Here is a 22118-nt window from a genome sequence, read left to right on the forward strand (position 1 = left end):
ATGATATGCTTTTCTTTTATAGTGAACCTTTCATTAGATCAATAAAGATATTTTGGGGAGGATACCTCCAACCTGCCATCTAAGATCTAGCCCCTGGAACCCTTCAAAAATCAAAATCTTGAAATCAATAGGATGATTATAACATGTATAAATATGAAAGTATATATTACAGACTTACATCTTAGTTTTAAATATAAAAAAAACATTCCTATTAAAAAATATTCGAATAACCACTAAAATTGTATGGAAAGATACAATTTCATCACTTACTGCGTGTGGCACTTTATTTTCTAAACAGTTGGGGATAGGACAACAGCTGGAGGAAAAGCTATTATTTCTTTAGTTCAATATGCTTTTAAGACAAATTAAGTTTTATTTTAGTTCATGAATGTTCGTACAAAATGATGATGAGCAAAATCACCCATTTGGTAGATTACAATTATTGATTATTGGCAAGTTTTAGTTTGAAACCAACCGATCAAAATCAGTACCCAAAGTTTTTCAATTAATGAATAAGGTAAAAGGGTTGTAAAACTTTGGGTACCAGTTCAGTGTAATATAAAATCTGATGTTCCCTCCCTCAATGTTTTCTCTCTTTCTTGGGGGGCTTTGTTAATTTTCTTGCTCTCTCTCTCTCTCTCTCTCTCTCTCTCTCTCTCTCTTCTCTCTCTCTCTCTCTCTCTCTCTTTCTCTCTCTCTCTTTTCATACTTTTTTCTGTATGTTACCTTTCTCTTGGTTTAAATTGTAGTCCTATTGTATTTCAATTTATGCAAATAAGAAATAAGATTAACTTAGAATGAGAACATAATAGTAATGGGGTAAAAATGACATACAAAAATTTAATATACTTATTTTGAAACTTCTTTGTTTGATAATAACAAATTAGCCAAATTAGCAGGGAGTTAAACACCAATCTAACAGAGACAATTTTTAAAAAGCACTTACTCCTAAAAATTAAAATTCTTGCTTTGTGCGCTAATTTAGCAAACTATTAAACAAAACTTTAACGTTCATCTCAGTTTTTGTTCATCTGTATGTCTGTCTCATTATTAAAACGTTTAAAATTTTAAAAAAACTGCAGTAAAACAGTTTTTAATTATACTTGGATAAAAATAAGATTTTACCGTACATGGATATTTAAATTAATTAGTTTTTAACCACTCTAAATTATTTAAAATTTATGCAGATCTTTTGACTTTATATGACCATAATGAGGTTGTACTTGTCTGCATTTGTCACTTGGAGAATGGACACACACACACACATAAACACAACTTTCTATATCTATCTATTTATCTATAGGTATATCTATCTATCTGTTCGTCTGTCTATCTTTCTATCTATTCATCTAACTAATTATCACTTGGAGAATGGACACCGAACACACACACAACTTTCTATATCTATCTATCTGTTTGTCTAACTATCTATCTATCTGTTTATGAATTTGTCACTTGGAGAATGGACACCGAACACACACACAACTTTCTATGTCTATCTATCTGTCTGTTTGTCTATCTATCTATTTATGATTTTGTCATTTGGATAATGAACACACACACACAACTTTCTTTCTATCTATCTATTTGTCTAACTATCTATCCGAACACACACACAACTTTCTAAATCTATCTATCTGTTTGTCTGTCTATCTATCTTTATCTATCCAACTATGAAATTGTCACATGGAGCATAGACACACACACAACTTTCTGTATCTATCTATCTGTCCGTGTGTATATCTATCTATTTATTTGTCACTTGGAAAATGGACACACACAATTTTCTATATCTATCTATCTGTTTGTGTGTATATCTATCTATTTATTTGTCACTTGGAAAATGGACACACACAACTCTCTATATCTATATATCTGTATGTCTATCTTCCTATTTTTTTCTATCCATCTATATATATATATTATTTATTTATCTATCTGTATGTCTATCTTTCTATTTATCTTTCATCTGTCTCTTTATTTATGTATTTATCTAATAACTATTTATCTATCTATATGACTATCTACCTATTTATCTAAATATCTGTCTATCTATGTATCTATCTATATGTCTATCTGTTCGTTTTTTTGTCTGTCTGTATCTTATGCATATTTGAAAATGAAAATAATGGGAAAACATTTTATAAAAATTTATAATGATAATTGAATTTTTATCAAACTTATGTATGTATAATTTAGCAACATGTGAATGTAAATATAAAAAAAACAAGGATGACAACATTTATAAAAATAGACAAAATATGAGGAAATAAAAAGTAATTTGAATAAGTTCGTTCATAAAAATATATAAAGAATTGTTTTGAAATATTCAGGAGGGGTAAATATATCTCCGGCCCTACCCTCTAAAGTTGAATAACACCACTTATTTTGAATTTTTCCTTTTCCCAAAAAATGAAAAGCTTGGACGTCCTTGATCATATAAGAAAGCTATAGAAACAAATGGACTTTATTTCGTAGATAGGTGGAGGAAATTTTTAAAAGAAATTTTAGAATATTCCAGCCTTTTAAATCACATTTCCATTGAAAAATCTCGGATTTACGGACAATCGTACAAATAGAATTATAGAAAAGCCACGATACTAAAATATGGATGTACAATCAAAGTATAAAGTTACATTTTTGATAAGGCTAAGAATTAAAATGTGTTTTTTTAGTATCGCAGCTACTCTTTATTTACTCTGGGCTTCCATACAGGGATGACAATATCCATAAAGCAAAGCTCAACGAAACAGACAGACAAACGAAAATTAACAAATTTGAATTAACAACGCATTCAAAATTTAATAATATCTTAATTTTATGAAACTACTTTTTCGTGTAAATCTAAAAATCCCCAAAAGTACACAACACAATGCTAGTTAAGGACATGCTTCAAATTTTAGACTTAATTATGAAAATGTTGTACTGAAAACATCAAAGATAAAAAATAAAATTTTATAATGGACCTACGAACGTTCTAATATTTTGAGTTTAGAGTTGCTACGCTATTTCATTTGTACCTAACTGTTACAGGCATCATGGAAAGATTGAAATCAATAGGACAATTCCCACATGCAGCAAATTTACGATGAGAGATATTCTTAACGGACAGGCGTATCACCCTAATTTTGAAAAAAGCTTCACTTTTTAAAATAAGCACTTTTTGGTTAATTGTTTGGCGCGAGTGGATTTTTTGTTTGTTTATAGCACACGCTAAAAAAAGGGGAGAGGGATAATTTTGTATTTTTTTTAGGGGGGATGCTAAAATATTTTTATATGGTACATAGGGATCTTAAGGGATTGGACAATGGAAGAAAAATAAATGTAAAACCCCAATAATTAAGAAAAAATTTTAAGATAAATACACATTTAGTTAATAAACCATACCAACAAAAGCTAATACAATTATAAAAAGATTTTAAGTCAACGTATCAGAGAACGTTTTTATAAAACTATAGGTACTAGTATAATTCACAGCCCAGTGTCCCCTTTCTCCCTGGTAGTAAAGAGCACGTGCATATAAAACTATGGGTACTAGTATAATTCACAGCCCAGTGTCCCCTTTCTCCCTGGTAGTAAAGAGCACGTGCATATAAAACTTTGGGTACTAATATAATTCAATGTCCCCATTCTCCCTGATAGTAAAGCAACACGACAAATACTTAAGGAGGATTAGTAACAATTTTGTTGCGCGCATTTTTTTTACATTAAAGTTAGAAATCCAGGTTTTAGGATGATATTAGTAAAACAGAAAAGTATTAAAAGGGAAAATATATCTTAAGCAAAAATGAGTAGGATAATTCGATCATACAAAAAATGATTGTCAAAAATAAAAAAAATAAAAAAAAAGTATTTTTAAAAATTGGAATGCCTTTGCATCACCTTCTAAACCGAAAGTATTTGTTAAAGGAATCATCATCTAAAGTTTGAAATCGATTGGCCAATTCTAACATGCCTAAATTAACGAGCTAACCGTTACGTACGGACGGACGTACAGACCATAATTATTAAATAAGGAGGGATGGTGGGGGATTTTTAGTAAATTATCCATGCGCTGAGGCTTAAAAATTCCTATACTCCATTTTCAAATATAGATCCCCCCCCTCCCCCTAAAAAAAAGGTCTAAATAACACGTACAAACAGAAAAATAATAAAATTAGGGGGATTCTTTCAAAGCACGATCCAAAAACAATACGTGTGTCACATAAATAGGGGTCTTACTTTTTTTGGCGGGGGTTTTAGATATTTGTATTTTTCAGATTGGGTTAGGGGGGGGGGGGGTATTGAAACATTACAATGCTTTTAATCATAAACATCGCAAAAATTGGGATGGAGACAAATAATCTAAAAATATTAATGAAAAATATTTATGCTCTATGTGTCATTAAAGGTGGAAGGGAACATTAGGCTGTTCATTACACTAAGTCTTCAAAGTTTTATAATAAAGTTTTCTTATTCGTTGGCCTAACAATTTGGGGATTTTTATAGAATTTTGACTGGTTGGTCTATTAATTTGAGGTCCAAACGTTTCAAACATTAATTGTAATCTACAGAAAGGGATAATTTTGTGTATCATAATGCGATTTCTCATTCGTTGGCATAAGAACGTTGAAGACTTTCTTTCAGATTTCAAAAACAATCATTTGAATTCACAGAATTTTGCCGTTCAAATTTTTTAGTTCACAACAATCAATCTTCCATTTTTGTTTTTTTGATGGTGGAAATCTTGGAGGCAAATTATTTTCTTCAATTTCCATATCCCCGTCCTCAATCAAATAAAATTATTGTTTTTAAACCCAAGTCATGTCCTTATGCATTTAGAGGCAACAGAGCTTGCATACGAAAGTTAAAAATATCGTTATTCCCCTCCCCCCCCCCCCATTGTTGTGTACAGACAGACAGACACACACCCTGTTACTACTCCTTGCTATTGTTAGCTGACAAGAACGTGCCACAACGTAGGCGGATGTGTTATAGATCTTAAGGCAGATTAAATAAAAAAGTTATCATTTAATTTAGCAAAAAAAGTTAAAGCTAATCCAACTTAAGGTTAGGGATCTTAAAGGATAAGACAATTATATATATATCCGCACTGATGATAAACAACATTATCCCTTGAAGTAGATTGACATTGTTGGTTGAATAGATGGAACAAGTTTGGAACAACCAATAAATGTTTCTAGGCAATTCAACGAATGAGAAAACGTGAACAACAGTGTAATTTTTCCCCGATTTTTTAATTTATTATGTCATACATTAGATATAGCTGCCATTAGTAACCTTTAAAGTCTTTTTTTTTGACGAAGTTTTGGCCAAGGTTTAAACTCACTACCAAGTCTGTATGATATGCGGTTTTGCAAGAATACCGATTAAACTGAAAGCCTACTAAATATACTACTACATTGGCAATGCTAATTAGCGCAGAATATTTAATTTGCCCCTATTGTTTATTTTTAATCGTGGCGGCATGAAAAACATAGCGGCTACAATTTATAAAACGCTATTGATTAAACTTTCTAAAGGTGCTAGTGGGTGCTATGTTTTCGAAGATTTAAAAATACCCTTAAACTATCCCACAACTTACTCTATAAACTAAAATAGCCTAAAACAGTTCCGGAATTATGTGAAGTTTCCCTAAACTAAAAAACTCACTCAATTGATTCATTAGTTATTTAAAGCTTAAGCCTGAGACATCATTTATTGGTCATTTCGTTCATTAAGAAGGAGAGAAGAGATGGAGTAAGTGGCTTGATGGGAAGGATCGTGTTTTATCCAGCTAAAAGTTTCGCTTTATTAGAGTACATGATAATCTGGTGTAAGATCCATGTAATATTAAATCCATTTTAATTTGCCTTCTTTTCGGTTGTAATTTTTTAAAGTTTGGCTACGTATTTTATCTAGTAACTTTTATCTACTAATATCGCTATTCTAATAATGATAATTTGTCTATATTTCTATGATCTTGTAATAAAAATACCAAAAAAAGTAAAAGTTGTTTAAAATCTATTTTGCATTCAATCTGTACATATGACTATTTTAAGTGTTATTGCTGCGCTACTTATGGAGACATAATTGTCCTTGTTTATAATTTTATTTTTGGTCCTGATTGACATAAAAACAGTAATGGTACAGAAAAGGTATTGACACAAAAATTATAATCAACAAAGTAAACCATAATGGTAAAATCAGTTTTTTAAAAAATCCAAAATTATTTTTCTTTAGTTTTTTCGTCAGTTCAAATTAAATTTTCTTGAATTAATCGATCTCAATGAAGAATCCAGCAATTTTAGAGATATTTTTCTTTAGATAGACATACAGACAGGCATTTTATTTCTTTTAAAGCTTCCATTTTTTAAAAGATTTGTTTAAAAACTGATATTTTGGACTTTAGAATGACTTTCTTGCATGCCTTCAGTCTTCAGTATATACTTACCAATAAAGGGATAGGTAACTTGATATAATTCTTTATAATTTAATAGCAAAGCTACTTTATAAATCACTATGTCTGCTAGTCTGTCAGTCCGTAAAGCTAAAGGGAAAATGAGATTTACCTAGCTGCTAATAAAGCTAGACCTCTTATTTTTCTTGTAAACATTCCCATATTTATGGAGCATATCTTGATGTAGGACATCCACATTGTCCGACTTCTTTCAACAGCTTTATGGCTGTTTTTTTTACTGAATGCTTCATATCTTTGGTCTTTATGGTCTGATTTTCAAAATTTTTGTGAGTAGTAGTATCAAAAATAAATTTCCCTACGTTCTTAGGGATTTTGTCTTCCTACTATTATATGTTGTCATTCTTGTTTTATATTACATTCCGCCGGCTTCGCCTCTATTCTCTAGATGCTTAGTTACAAATGGGTTGTGCAATTGCGTGTACAAATTGTTTTAGTTGTAGAGGTTATTTTGTAATGCCATGTCTCAAATGGACTGAGGGTTAGAAGAAGGGCATACTAATCACTCTAAAAGGAAAAAAACTTCCCTGGACCTAATCAAACTTCTCTAAAAATCTATACCAATCCAAATTGACAGAGACACATACAAACATCCAGGTACTTAAGCATCATATAGAATGTGTTTTTAGACCTTTGGTTTAACCTTATATTTTAATTATAAAATTTTTAAAAACTTTAACAATTTGGTTTTGTACAAATTTAGTTATTACAATATCCCTTAAAATGTATTACTCAACCTAAAGTAAAATATTTAATACATTTAATAATACCTGCTACATACAATGCATGATTTAATACTTCATTATGACAAAATACTTTCTTTCTGGAAGAGGAATATGGCCACAAGCGCGTACACAAGATTTTCCTGGGAGTGGGGGGGGGGCGAAGGGGGGCATGCTCTCTTAATTTGAAAAAAAATAAAATTAAGGAGGTAGTTTAAGTTTTTGGTTTGTTAGTACGTGTTTTAATTCAAGTTAAGTAAGGTTTTATTGGGTTCAGGTTAGCATGAAAGGTTAGGTTACCGCAGGGCTAGTGCCCCAACACAGGCTTGTAACCTCTATGATATAAACTACTTTTTGATTATGTTCTCTTTGCTTATAACAACTACAGTATTCAAATTTACAGCAAAATGTAAAAAAGGAAGTAAAAATAACAGGAATTTTAAAGCATGACTTTATTTTAAAACTTTTTTTTAGAGATATTAATGATTAAATCACAAACACATCATACAACTTAGATTTATATTTATATAAATGACAAAAAAAAATAAAAGTGTTATGTAATAAAATAAATCATAGCTGAAACATTAATTATTTAACAAAATATTTTTCATTTAGTGACATAATACAAAAATTAGGAAGGACTGCTACATTATCACTAGATTTTGTCTGTTCGTTTGTCACTCCCTAAAATAATTGCAACTTTCTTGTGATCAGAAGGTTCATTGAAATTGATGAAATTTGATTATTTGCACAACCAAATTATCATATTCAGTGATTTATTGGCCAATTTTTTAAAATTTATGCAGGGCTTTATTTTCTTCGCTGTTTGTGGATATAAATTTTCTTGTTTATTAACTTTTTTTGGCAAATAAGTTGTAATATACTTTCTTTTTCCTTCTTATCAAGTTTTTAGATTTAACAAGGACAACGTTTACCATTTATTTCATACTGTTTTCCGCGGATATTAAAAAGTAATTAAAGCTATTTTTAACCGTGGGGCTGTAGGCCTAGGCCAACAGAGTAGTTATTGATTGTTTTTTTATTTGTGGAAAATTCTTTTTAATATTATGTTATACATGATTTTTCAATATGGCTCAGAACTGCTCAATCTCTACTTTTGAGGCATAAACAGACAATATCAATTGGAAGAGTAACTTTGCTAATAAAAAAGTTTTAAGACATGAATGCCATTTTTTCTTGTAATTACTTTTTTGTTGTTAACTGTGTTTGTGTGTGTGTGAGGAGTGGGGACAATTGTCCTCCAGAGAGCCGGCAAAATTAATGTCAGGGGGGAAATGTCCACTCTAATAAAGGCATTTGGGGGTTACATATATTCCCCCGAGGGAAGAAATATGACCATGCTATGTTCGTGGTAATGTAACTTTTGTCCAATTAAAACAGCTAAAATTATTTTTTGTTATATCAAAATCAGACTATAGTATTAATATCATTATTGAATTAGAAATTAGATAATTTATAAAAATATTATTGGTTATTTCAAAGTGTCTTAAAACACAAAATCAACACCCCCCTTTATTTTAATAAATAATATAAATTGAAAAAGTGGTCTCGTGGTATTTTTTGTATTTTTGTGCTTTTTTGTGTCAGGTTAGGTTAGGGAATATTTGATAAAGGATTGCCCCGTAGGGCTAGAGCACCGAAGATATAGGCCCCGCAGGTTTAGGTCCTCAGCAGAAGTCATTTTTAATTCATTTTAAAAAATAAATTGGGGGGGTGGGGGGAGAGATCTTAACAAGCACAGCAGATCCAAGTTTAACTCGTATTAGCTACATTTCTTTTTTACTACATTATATGGACATATTACATAATGGATTAAGTAATTTAGGATATGAAAGGTATTTTTGTTACTTATAAGGAATTATTTTGTTTACTGAACATATTAATTTTTTTAGTAGCGCAGCTACTCTATAATTAAGTTTTATCCTTACTACACTAAAAAGCGGCAACGCAACTTTCACCTAGGAAATAGCATTAAACCTTCCCAAGTGAAGCTTCCTTAAAATGGAGAAGTCTATAGGTGCATTGGTTAGCGAGATCTTAACAGACAAACAAGAAAACCTTACTACTACATGCTGTAAAAAAAGTACATACTAGTACACGGGTAGGTTAAAAAATTCCAGGTTTTTGAAAATACCCATTTAAGCAGTTTGCACAGCCTTAAAGTCGTGCACATGTCTTGGTATACTGGAAAGGGTAAAAAATGTTAGGGTAAGCTTTTTAAAACTGTTATTGCTCAGCCCATAGTCATCCTAAAAAATTGTTAGACATACCAATGGAAAGCTTATCTCCTCTAGTTTTCAAAATAACAAACATTTTTAACGTGCATTGTATGTTTTTTTTATCTATGTTGCTAAATGTAAAAAGTATCATTAATTACATTTACATGTGCATGGTTTGATTGTGCATCCCCCCCATCCCAAGTGAAGCTTCCTTAAAATGGAGAAGTCTATCGGTGCATTGGTATCGAGATCTTAACAGACAAACAAGAAACTACTACATGCAGTAAAAAAAGTACATACTATTTAGAAAGTCCAAAAAATTCAAAACAAATGGACAACAACAAAGTAACTGATTTGTCAATAAAATTTGAAATATTATCATCCTTGTTTAATATAACTAAAAGGTATAATATTAATCTAAAAATTAATAAAAATAAGAATAATAACTTTATAAATTGAAGAACTGTATTTACGAACATGTGTAATATGTATTATAACTAGGACTGCAACATCCAAGTCGGTTTCCCTTAAAGTTCCTAGTCGAGTATAGAGCCCCCCCCCCCACACTCTTGATTCAAAATAAGAGAGGGGTTAATTTTGGTTTATTTGTTTCTTACTTTATGTTTTGTTAGGTTTGGTTATATTGGAAAATTGTGATCCTATAGGGTTAGGGCCTCCCTATAAGAAAAAAAACGCCCTCTCATTTTCAATATACTAAAAGAATAAAGGAGGGAAGAGGTATACAGTGCTCTATATGCACTTTAAGAAAAAGTACCACATCCAAAGAAACTAAATGAAACAAAAGGACATGTGAAAATTAACATAATAAATCAGCAACGAGCTAATCGTTTTTTCATACATACGACGAACAGTCAAAGACAAAGAGTAGCTGCGCTATTAAAAAATCATATGCCTTTTTTGTTGTAAAAATCAAAAAACATATTTCATGTATTGTAAAAAAAAAGATTGAAAGAGGCTGAATTTCAGATTTATTCCGGTTAGTTGGGGATTATTTATCTGAAAGAAAACTCGTGTAAACTGCAATTTTTCACTTTTCAAGAACATCATTCGAAGTAAACATATTGGGTGGAAGATTGAATTATGTATGGATTATAGACAGACATTGCAGCAATTTTTGTTAATAACTAAACCGATTTGAATATAAATCTTATCTTATCTTATTTTATTCTAGCGTCTGATTCTGCGCCCTTAGCATCTTCGGGTTCTATAAGCGAAAGGAAAGAGGGAGCAAAAGAGTCTAATCGGTTCAGTGGTTAGTCGGATCATTTTTTAGAGGGAAAATTTTCTTTCTAAGAGATATTTCTGTTGGAAGGGTGTAGGTTCCCTCACCCAAAAGATAGACATCCTGTTACTGTTATGTAAGAATTCTAGATACATGCCTATTATTCCTGGATGAAACAAGTGTTTCTGTCTATTGTTACTTTGTTATGTGTATAACAGAGGAGGGGGTGTTGAGGGGGTCAGATTCATAAAACTTCACAACACAAAATCAATTTAAAAGTGGCACATCTATTCTGAAATGTTAAATTACGTCTGTTTGTCTGTTCTTTCTGTGTTTTTTTTATCTACAATGCTAGCATAATAACTTAAATATAAAATTATGCGATACATTTGGATAAAATTGTTCTGTTTGAGTAAGATTAAATGTAAAAATGTAAAATGATGTCATGTTATTTTCTTGACATCCATAGGATGTACTTTAAACTTTCATTATTGAATTACTATTTTTTTTATAAAGATTCAGTTTTATTTACAAAATTAATATAGAGATACATTTTTATAGTGATCTTTACTTTAGTGCAATAAAATCCTTTTAAAAAAAGTAGTAAGGCTTTTTTGTCTGAAGCTAAAGATCTCTGAAAATACTGGTCTAAATTGGATGTACTTTTGAATGAATCTTTATAACTATCTTTGGATTGTTTTAAGCTATTTACCTACCCTCTCCCACCCAACCCGTAGCGTAGCCGCTAGTAAATAGATAAAATATTAAAAAGATTCAATAGTAAACTTTTTTGCCCATTGACCTAATTTTTATCTGCAAAAGTACTTTCTCTATATGTTTTTTTAATGAAATATTTTTTTTACATTATGGGGGTACTTCAAAATTGATTATATTTTACAATATTGCCAAATATTCGATAAAACAAAAGTTTCATAAAAATTTTTTGTTCATTTTCTCGTTTTTAATTATTAAAAAAGTACGTTTCAGCTATCATATACTTTACAAAAAATAAATATAACTTTTTTTCGATAAAAGCCACCAAAAAATTACGTCATAAAATAAAATTTACCAATGAGAGGCCAGTATTCACTGACCAATGCAATGGTAAAATTCTTATTGGTCTCTCATTGGTCAATTTTATCCAATGAAGTCATTTTTTTGCAGGCTTTTTACGCTATCTCTTTTTGCAAAATATACATACACGTATGAACACCTATAAACACTTATTTTGATGGGAAAAAATTCAAATAAAAACTTATTTTGCACCAATTCATAATTTTTGTGACGCCTCTAAAAAATGCAGAAAAAATGTGGAATTTTTCGCGCCTTTTTGGTATTTTAGTTGCGGGTTAATTTTATTATTTGAAATTAGCATAATATTCAATGCCACTTCTGGGGATATCTGGTTATTTAGGACTTTGAACAATGCAAAAATAGAAAGGTAATGGATATTTTTAATGCTTATTGTAAGCACTCCACATTTCAAATTAAAAATGGTATTTCTATTATATTTTTATTGCCTAAAATTCATTATATTTTCAGAAAAGCTTTATAAATATCTTGGTTTTACACTATTTTCCTGACCATCTTAGCCCTCCACAAGTGGCTAGGGGTGAAAAAACTAATAAATTAAATATGAAAATCGCAGCCAAAGAAAAATCATTATTTTTTTTTATTTCAGAGCCACGAGAATATATATGCTCCTTCTGTAAGATCAACACAGAGTCAGCTTGGAGTCTTGTACAGCATGTACAATCAGTGCACGGTGTACAAATTTACTCAGAGAACAAGCTGACACGTGACACCAACTCCAAAGGGCCGCGTGATCTGCTCCGCGAGTTCTCTGTTCCCGCCATGACAATCAGCTGTTCGTCACAACAACAACAACAACAAAATGGCGACAAGAAAACTGGTTTTGCAGCGCGCCAATTTGAATCTCTGGGTTTGGCGGGTAATGGAGGAAGAAAAAGTGATTCACTTTCATTCAACAGGTATAGTTAAAGTTTCATTCTTAAATTAAAATTTTATTATCATAAAGTCATAATTACAGATCTATAAGAAGATACAGATAATCATTACAAATTGACTAAATAATTATTGTCTATTATAACTAGAAATTTTGAAGGTAATAGATTCTCTTCAAACAAAGTTTTACCCTAAGTAATGGTCTAAACCTGCCTTTCTAAAATTTGGTATTTTGACACATAGTCTTTTTTTTTAAATTGTACACTTTTTTTAGGAGTATATCACCAGGAAGGATTTCAGCGGTCAGCGAGGCCTCCTTGACCTATCCCACCCTTCCCCAAACCTCCCTATACACTGCCCAACCTGCTCCACCCCCACCCCCGCTTACCACCTCCCCCTTTGCTGCCGCAGTAGCTGCTAGCCAACAACATAGTGCATTATTGAGCCGTAAGATGGCGCTAGAAAATCCATTTCTAGCCTCCCTGAATCCCCTGTTGAATCCTCTGGCTAATACATATCTTCATAATCCATTTCTCGGCCTTCATCAAAAGCATCAACAGCAACAGTTGGCCAATAGTCTTCAAGCTAAAGGTAAAAGCAAAGTTGTGCAAAACTTCAACCGGTTTTTCAAGTCCGTAACTTTATGAGGACAACCAAATTTTAAAACAATGTATTTTGAAAGTTTACATGGATCTTAAGAGTTAAGATAATAATTACATCCTCAATAATGTTAACAAAATTACCCCTTCTGTAATTATCTTTGGTTTAAAAGTTTGTACACTAGCACTTGAAACAACTAAAACATTTCAATAAAATTATCCAAAGTTTTAAGTCAACTAAGAATGTGTTTATTATACTTTTGGTACCAGTGCAAATTCCAGTCCAATGTTCCTTATCCCCCTCAAAGATTTAGCCTAACTCTTTAACTATTCAAATTTTAATAAATATGTTTTTATGAAATGTGTGAGAAACACCAAAAAAACCCGCATTCCTAATTATTTTGTCCTAAAAAAAGCATCTTTGTAGGGGACATACTAAAAAGAACAAAAATAATCATAATTAACTCAAATAAGATGAATTAACTATAGTTAATTGCAAGAAATTTTTTTTTCAGTATATACTTTCAGTAAACTTATCGGTTAAAATAATATGATGTTAAGGTTTTTGTTTGAAATGATAGACAGACGGACCCATGGCTTGCTCTAGTTAAAGAGAAGCTGCTAAGCTAACAAAATTTTTTCCAAGATTATGAATGAGAAAATTATTTTCTTAGGTGGGGGTTGCATTGCTGTTTTTAGATACGCAAAAAGCAAAGAAATTTTCATAAAAAGGTCTTTTAATTGTTATTTATCGCATCGTATTAGAGATATCTTTATTAAAATTAAATAACTAGAGGTGAATTCTTAAAAAAAATTGCCTTACTAAAATCAGTTTGCCCCACTAAAATCAGTGAGGCTCGCTAAAAATTTAGAGGGGATAATTTTGCCTCACTAAAATTTTAGTGAGGCAAACTGATTTTAGTGAGGCAAAAGTTTTTAAAAGAATTCCCCTCAGTTTTTTACTCCTGAGGGCAGATTTCTGGTCTAACAAAACTGGTATTATTTGTCTGTAATACTATAATATACATGATTTTTCAGTATGACTGAGAACCAGTTCTAATCCAGCGGATACTAATCGGTTTCTAACCCATACTAGAAAATATTTCATACATAATAAAAAAAAAAGAATAATTTCTTTCTGTCTAGGTATAGAAAACAAATATTCTGCCTATGGGGGCCAGCTAGGCTTTAATTTACCCGTCCTTCATCCTATTTCAGGTATATTATATAGTTTTATTTAGTAGATATAGGTTTCTAGTAATATTATTAGATTTGCTAATGGATATCATATAGGGCCCAGGTATCTTGACGGATTGATTTATATCCCCAATGATGATAAACAAAAATAACCCTTCTGTTGTATGTTAATTCTATTGGTTGAGAAGTTTGGACATTTCTAATTTTGAACCAACCGATAAAACTTTAACGAATAAGATACAATGTTTGGGTACCAGTGTAATTTACAGTCCAATGTCCCCTCCCCTCCATCCCTGTATAGGCTTTACCATGCAATTTATTTAATTTTAACATTTTGCAGGTTATACCAAATCTTCTGAAAATCTACAGACAATATTTTCCAATTCTAAGTCTACCTCTAGTAATAGGTATGTATGTATAATAATAGATATATTGACAGGAGAAAATTTGCTTGCTAATATGGACCTCTTTTATTGGTTAGTTCGTTTAACTTGTAGGAGGGGAGAGGATTGGGTAATGGAAGTGGATGGGGAGTATCCTTATTTTAATCAGCTTCATTGCTTTTTCAGAGCACATGAAACGGTGCAAGGTCCAAATAATAATATATAAGTTAAGGTATTTTAATAGAAGGGTCAAATTTGTCAGATAGTCACATGCAAATGACCCCAATAGATAAACAAACGGACATAAGCTAACATTAAATAAGAAACACTTCAATAAATAATTTTGGTATTATTGTTCAGATCAGAATTATCTTGGGAGGAGAAAACAAAATTTTCTCCCCCTCCCCCCACCCTGTCCCGCAATCCTGTGGGTCCTGCCAGCGGTCACAACCTGTCCCTGGAACCTGGCAAAGATGGCATCAGGCCTAATTCTACAGGTATATGTTTGTGATAAGTATAGCAAAGCAGATTTTTTTTATAGTTAACTAGCATCTTAGTATTACCTCTATATACCATCTAATGTCGTGATTCCAGTGGCTTGCACAGGGTTTTGCAAGGAAAGAGGGGGGGGGGGGGTATTGAAATAAAGGGTAAGGCAATTTTTGCCTATATCTTGTTTAAGAGGGCACCTCCCTATTGCACGCTTATGTGTGTAGTTAACTTTTTTGCAATGCCCTTAAAATTGAGTTAATTAAAGTAAAAATAAATATAAATTTATCTCTTTCCAGATTTCATTACACATTACATAACAATGACAGCATGCTATTACATCATGTTTCACTATTTTCTAGGAGGTGTATCCTCTGGAAGTGTGGACGAAGATCTGATGGAGAAGGACGATCAGATGGATATTACTGACGAGAACGAAATCAACATCACCGACGACGTCAATATCACTGACGAAAGTAGCGAAGCTCAAGATTTAACAATGGCGGGACGCGCCAACGTAAACGGCGGTAAAATAGCCGCCAATACACCGCCTTCATCACCACCGCCGTCTTCGACTAACAACGGTGTGTCACTGCTGCTGAATTCGGCGTTGACAAACGCTGCCGCCAACGGCGGGAGTGAGGCGTATCAGAATTCTATGCTTGGCATTCTCATCAACAAATTTGGAATTAATGGGCTACAGGTTAGACATTATTATTATCATAATTTTAGAATAAAAAATCACAATGTTTGTACCTACTGAAAAATAAAGTTGATAAAATGGTAAGTGAGGGAACATTGGAATATACAATTTACTCGTCCTCAAAGTTTTATATTTATTCTTACCTCGTTAATTGGCTTAAAATTTTGGGTAATATTACTTAATCTCAACTATATTGAATCAATAATTTTGATTAACAGGGTAATTTTGTTTATCATAATTGGAGTGTCCATCAATTTATAGTAGAATATTTCTTACAATGCCTGATAAATATAAATTTATACCTAATCGTTGCAGGAATACCAAGAGGCATACAGACGGGCATTATTAGAATCAAGCAACAGTCTAAACCTATTCACACCAAATAGAGGTAAGTTCTACGCGTAATTGGCTATTATAGATTATACTTTTCTCTTATTCGTTGGTATAAAAACACAATTGACTATAATTAATTCTTTATTGGAACAAACTATTAATGTCAGAACTTTTCCACCAATGATTTTAATCTTTAGAATCTAATTTTGTTTTTCATTTTACGTTAGGTTATTTACATTTTTTATCGCTTCTTCTAAAAAAGGGTATTTTTAGAATTAGATCCTAAAATAAAGAAGTAAGGTTTTCTTTGTCTGAAGCTAAAGATCTAGGAAAGTGCTGGAACGAATAAGTTGTCTTTTCAAAGAAGCCTTTTAATTGTGTTTGGGTGGTTTTAGGTGCTAGGAGCAAAGTAACTATTCAATAAACAAAGTTATTTATATAATTTAAATCAAGTGTGTTTATTTAACAAAAACGAACATCCAGTTACTCGAATATAGGTTAAGTTAAATTAAACATTAAAAAATCAATATTTAGACAATTTATTATGGTTTTTTGCCTCTAACATGTTATAAAAATTACAAGTATCTACGAGTATTTACCAGGGACAGTATTTACAAGCTTCTTTTCTTATGCAACATCATTGACAAAGTAAAATTTGTCGTCAATTAAGGTTGCTATAAATATTTTTCTTTTCAGGAACACATGATTCGGAAAGACAAATCCAGGCGAACAACAATATTTTCCAAACTAAACCTGAACCTATGGAATCTAATCTAGAGACAGGTACAGTATACAGGAGGGAGGGGACATTGAACTTTAAATTACACCAGTACCCAAAGTTTTATAAGTTATATACTTCGTTGGCACAAAAATCTTATGGTACAAGTTCCTTTGGGTTCCAAACTTTTTAATTGATAATTTTAATTAATCGGAAGGGTAATTTTGTGTATCATCAATGGGGAAGTATATCAATTTATTGCTCATTAGCCCTTAAGATCTCTTAGAATATGTAAATTGATTATAAATTAATCATCCCCCATTTTTTTAATGCAGATATCAGTAAGGTTTACTTCTATTACTTGAGGTAATTTGTTAATCAAATGATAAAATAATAGTTTTTTCTACATGTTATTGTGCTATAATTATTATCAACAAAGAAAACGATATTATCGTTATATAAAAAGTAACAGGATCTATGTCGGTCTGTACCGAAGGATCTCGCTAACCGCTGATCCGAAATTGTTCTTTTTTACAATGTAGCTTCTCATTGGTCCTTTAAGGGTTAATAATTATTTTTTTTTATAGGAGGGGGGGGGGGAGATTTTACTTCTCCTATTTGAAACGAAAAATACAACACATCAAGTGCCACTAGAGGCCGCTTGAATCAAAATAATAATGTTAACATAAAAAAAAACTATTGATTCAGGGTTTGTAAGAGAACAGGAGAACCTATTTGCTGGCCTCTGGATGCCAAATTCAGCGGCATTGAACAATAGAAATCATAATTTTACAGGTAAATATCACTTAGAGGTTTCCAGTAGTAAATTAGATACTTATTAGTGAAAGAAATTGCAAAAATGGTACTTTCTACTTCTAATTCAATTATGTAAACAATATTCAAATGAAGTGCTTAACGAGGACAGAAACTTTTCCAATATTACCTAACCTTACAAAAAAAATTGTAGTAAATTGAGCCAATATTGTATAAATGTAAAAAATTATCTAAATTTTTCAGAAAAGCCTGCCAGAGGGCGTGGTCGTGGGGGCCGCCGCTCCTCCCTCAAGGACATCCCGTTGCCACCATTGCCTCCAGGAGTCCAACTACCCCCAATGGAGCCCAGCGCCATCAAGGCACTAGCCCAAAAAGGCCGTCTTGATGCGCTTTTTGACCCAGACGCCCGCAAGGAAATCATTTCTGGCGGTCGGAATGATACCTGCGAGTTTTGCGGTAAAGTGTTCAAGAATTGTTCAAATTTAACGGTCCACCGGCGGTCCCACACCGGCGAGAAGCCGTACAAATGCGAGCTGTGTCCGTACAGCTGCGCACAGTCCAGCAAGCTTACCCGCCATATGAAGACGCACGGCCGGAGTCCTGGTGGTAACGGTGGATCCGCTGGAGGCGGCGGCATGTCAGTCAACGCCGCTTTTAGGTGTCGTTTTTGTGACATGCCGTTCAGTGTGGCGAGTACGCTGGAAAAGCATATGCGGAAGTGTTTGGTGACCGCCCAACAATTAAAAACACCGCCGTCGTCAGCCAGTGCCTTAAATTTTTCATGAACAGAGTCCAATCCTCAAAAGTCACACAATATAATTCATGTATAGAAAATAGACTATAAATCATAATTCATCACAAAAACCAAAAAAGTAACTTTACTTGATATATTAATTTTAGAGCTTAATTGAAAGGTTGTTAGGTTTTATGTCCTAATGAAATTATTTACCAGTTTGTTTTAAATAATTGCTAGTCCAAAAATATAAATTATGTTTATCTATTTATCTATGTGTTATTTTGTACAATTTCAATTGATCGTATAAAAAAGGGGCTGAGAAATTTAATTTTGACCTTATTTTCATACACAAAACAGCAATTTTTAAAGTTTTACTTAAATTTTACTGTTTTAGTCCCTTTTTTAACATGGCATAAAATCATAGCTGATTATTTTTTGTTAAATGTAAAAGTAGTCAAACCTTTTTTACTATTTGTCTCAGGGTATCAAAACATTGCATTTTTCTTTTTTTATACAAAAAAAAATATAAAAAAAACAGACAAATCAAACTTTGCATTTCAAAAAAACAAAAAAAGTTCCAAATGATAAAAACAAAAAATGTACCTTACAAAAACAAACAAAAAAAGTCTTTCCAAGAAATCTGAAATTTTGTTCTTCAGATATCTTTGCCTTCTTTTTTTAAGTTTTACTTTTTTATCCCTTTTTTATTTAATTTTAAAAATCTAGGTAATGTAGTTATTTATGAATGTTATGTTTTTTTCTATTGTGATAAAGTATGAAATGTTGTATTTTTTGTAAATTAAAAAAGTTTCCAAAATTAGAGATTCTTTTAGCTGTTAAAAATCTGTTTTAAATCAAAAATATTTTACTTCTTGAAATATCAATAAATTATATTGAAATATCTGTTGTAAAATTGCTAGTCCAATATATTAAAAAATTTTTTTTTCATGTTTAAGCATTTTTATTTATTTCTGCATTTCTTTATAAAAATATTTTTAGTTTTTTATCTCTAAAATTATGTTATTTACAGTGCTATTAAAAATAATAGTGATATTGCATCTGGAGAAAAAATATTTTGCCCTAAACTTTTTTGTCAGTTTTATGTATTTAATGTAAGAAAAATAGCTCGGTAGATAGCTTTTTTTAGGCGCTAATATCTCTTTTTATTTTAGAAGTCCTAAAAGGCATGAATGTTTTATAAATTGTGATTTCTTGATTTGTTGTAATTTGTTAATTAAAAAGTGGTGCATCTTAAAATCATTCTTATTTCCAATTACAGACAATTTACCACGACTATTAAATAAAAATCTTGAAATTTAGGCCACTTTTGAGCTAGTTTTAGCCTTTGGCCCCTCGGGGCTATTTAAGCTAGTTATAATCTTATAAGTTTTCATTTCAATATTCGTGAAAAGCTGTCTGTAATACAATGCGAAAAATAACTTTCATGGAACTTTTTTTATTGCAATATGTTAGCATTCCCTTTTGGCTAAACTTTATGGAATGTTTTACAGTATACCATGATTAAATCAATTTAATTTAAATAATTCAAAATATTTTTCATGGTATATCCACTTTTTAGGTCTAAAAAAGGGGCGTCGTAGCTCAGTGGTAACGCACTGAGTTACGGTGATGAGAGTTCGAGTTCTAGTCCCCATGTGGCAACTCGAATTTCTCAGTTGAATACATTCACGCAACTTCCCCTGGTTGTGTAAGAAGGGGATTATTAAGTAAGTTTGGATACTTAATAGTCAAGTACATAATATCAGTACTACCCTTATCCCAAGCTCCTCTGCGGAGAGCGTCATTCATTACGGTGACTTAATTTGGGACACCTGCCATACTCGGCGAGGGTGAGGTAATAATGAGTAGCTCTCATGAGATAGCGGGTCAAGTCATAATGTGCTTGAACGTGGAGCTTGATAGCCCTAGTAGCTATACAAAAGTGTCTCAGCCTACTCCATGACTACTTAGGTCCAAACCCTAAGAGACTATGGCTAATCAATCAATCAAAAAAAGGTCTAAAAATAATGATATTGTTATAAGATTATTGAGTTTTTTTCCAATTCTACAATTATTATTTTGGCTGTGTCTGTTTAAAGACCAAAGAATCAAATAAATAATTTGATATCTACATCGATTAAGTTAAAGTGTAGCTCCTCCACAAGTCAATCGTTTGGTTTCCATATACTAGCTGCTACGCCGCTAACCTCTAGTAGAGGGCCGGAGAGTCCTAAAAATAGCATAAAACCACCCGTCTTCCTTGAAATGGGCAACCAATTCAGACCTGTAATTTAGTCTGAGGCAAAAAAACATATATACTATACATACAATAATTGGATATCCATACAATGAGTGATCAACATAGCTTATTTTAAAGTGTTATAATTGTTTTTATGCACTAATAAATCAATTAATTATTAAATTAAGGTCGATCCAGTATGAAAGTCTGGTATTGCTCTTTTTTTGCTTGATTTCAATAAATAGGGTCCAAAGTAAACCCATGGAAATTGCCTAGTCTTTTTTAGCTAAATAATACGGGAATGTTTTAATAAAACTTTATGATATAAATGTACTTTTTCTCCGTAAATGTAATTCATTCAGAAATTAATAATTTATCAGATTGATATAAACAAAAACTTTTAATAATCAAGATTGACATATATATAATATATATAATCAAATATTATGAAAAAAACAAGGATAATTTTGTCCAGATGCCTCTAGGGGATAGAGAAAGTCAACCTCCAATTTCGATTTTATTTTTAAAAATAAATACTAAAAAGTAAGGGGTAGGGTAATTTTTTCTTTCTTTCGTTTGGGAGGGTGTCGGAACCATATCCAAAATAGTTATAAACCTTTCCCTGGACCTATGAGTAGCTTCACTGTAAAGAATAACTATATAGAGTTCATAGAGACACACAGACAGACATCCTGTTACTTCTATAAAGCAATTAATGTAAAATATATTCTAGTTTTAGAGTATCTTCACTCTTAATATTATGAAAACTAATAATCTGTAAGAGATATCCTCTGGCTAAAAGATGAAAAAAACATTTACTAATTAGATTCAAGAGAAAAAAAAAGTTTTGTAACAAACATTTTTTGTTTATTAATATTATACCAAAATCTAAATCATTTTAACAGGGATCTAAAGGAATAAGACAATGGCTGATAAATGGATGAACATCCCCAATGATAATACACATTGTTACCCCATTTGAAGTGTATAATTAGTGGTTAACCAACCAATCAAAATCTAATTAAAGTCCCTAAGCCAACGAATAAGAAAATATTATAAAACGTTGGGTACTAGTGTAGTAAACAGCCCCCTCCTCAATGCATTTAAGATCTAAAGCAATACCTTTAAAGAAATCTACATTATACGTCGAATAATATAGATCCCCAATGAATAAAATCAAAATTACCATAATTGTACATTTAAATTATTGATTAAAAAGTTTAGAAATTGATAGTTTGAACTAACCAATTAAAATCATCATCCAAAGTTTTTAAGCCAACGAATTAAAGAGCATGCTTTTAGGGAAAAAAAATATAATTA

At 31.5% G+C, this 22118-nt stretch overlaps 1 protein-coding gene across 1 annotated transcript in view; it reads left to right on the forward strand.

Annotated features, from left to right (window-relative positions):
* The window catches only part of LOC145334596 (uncharacterized), a 53012-nt gene extending 32874 nt beyond the window's left edge, over window positions 1-20138 (forward strand). Inside the window, exons 5-14 of the mRNA XM_080180115.1 lie at window positions 12344-12653; window positions 12902-13218; window positions 14373-14444; window positions 14764-14830; window positions 15167-15303; window positions 15658-15998; window positions 16314-16386; window positions 17028-17114; window positions 17758-17844; window positions 18067-20138. Of these exons, the coding sequence (XP_080036241.1) occupies window positions 12344-12653; window positions 12902-13218; window positions 14373-14444; window positions 14764-14830; window positions 15167-15303; window positions 15658-15998; window positions 16314-16386; window positions 17028-17114; window positions 17758-17844; window positions 18067-18608 (2033 nt within the window). The 3' untranslated portion in view covers window positions 18609-20138. The remainder of the gene's footprint in view (window positions 1-12343; window positions 12654-12901; window positions 13219-14372; window positions 14445-14763; window positions 14831-15166; window positions 15304-15657; window positions 15999-16313; window positions 16387-17027; window positions 17115-17757; window positions 17845-18066) is intronic.
* Window positions 20139-22118: the final 1980 nt, after the last annotated feature.

Source organism: Acartia tonsa, chromosome 12 (genome assembly GCF_053477335.1).
Source record: "Acartia tonsa isolate MP-2025a chromosome 12, ASM5347733v1, whole genome shotgun sequence".
Lineage (NCBI taxonomy): Eukaryota > Metazoa > Arthropoda > Copepoda > Calanoida > Acartiidae > Acartia > Acartia tonsa.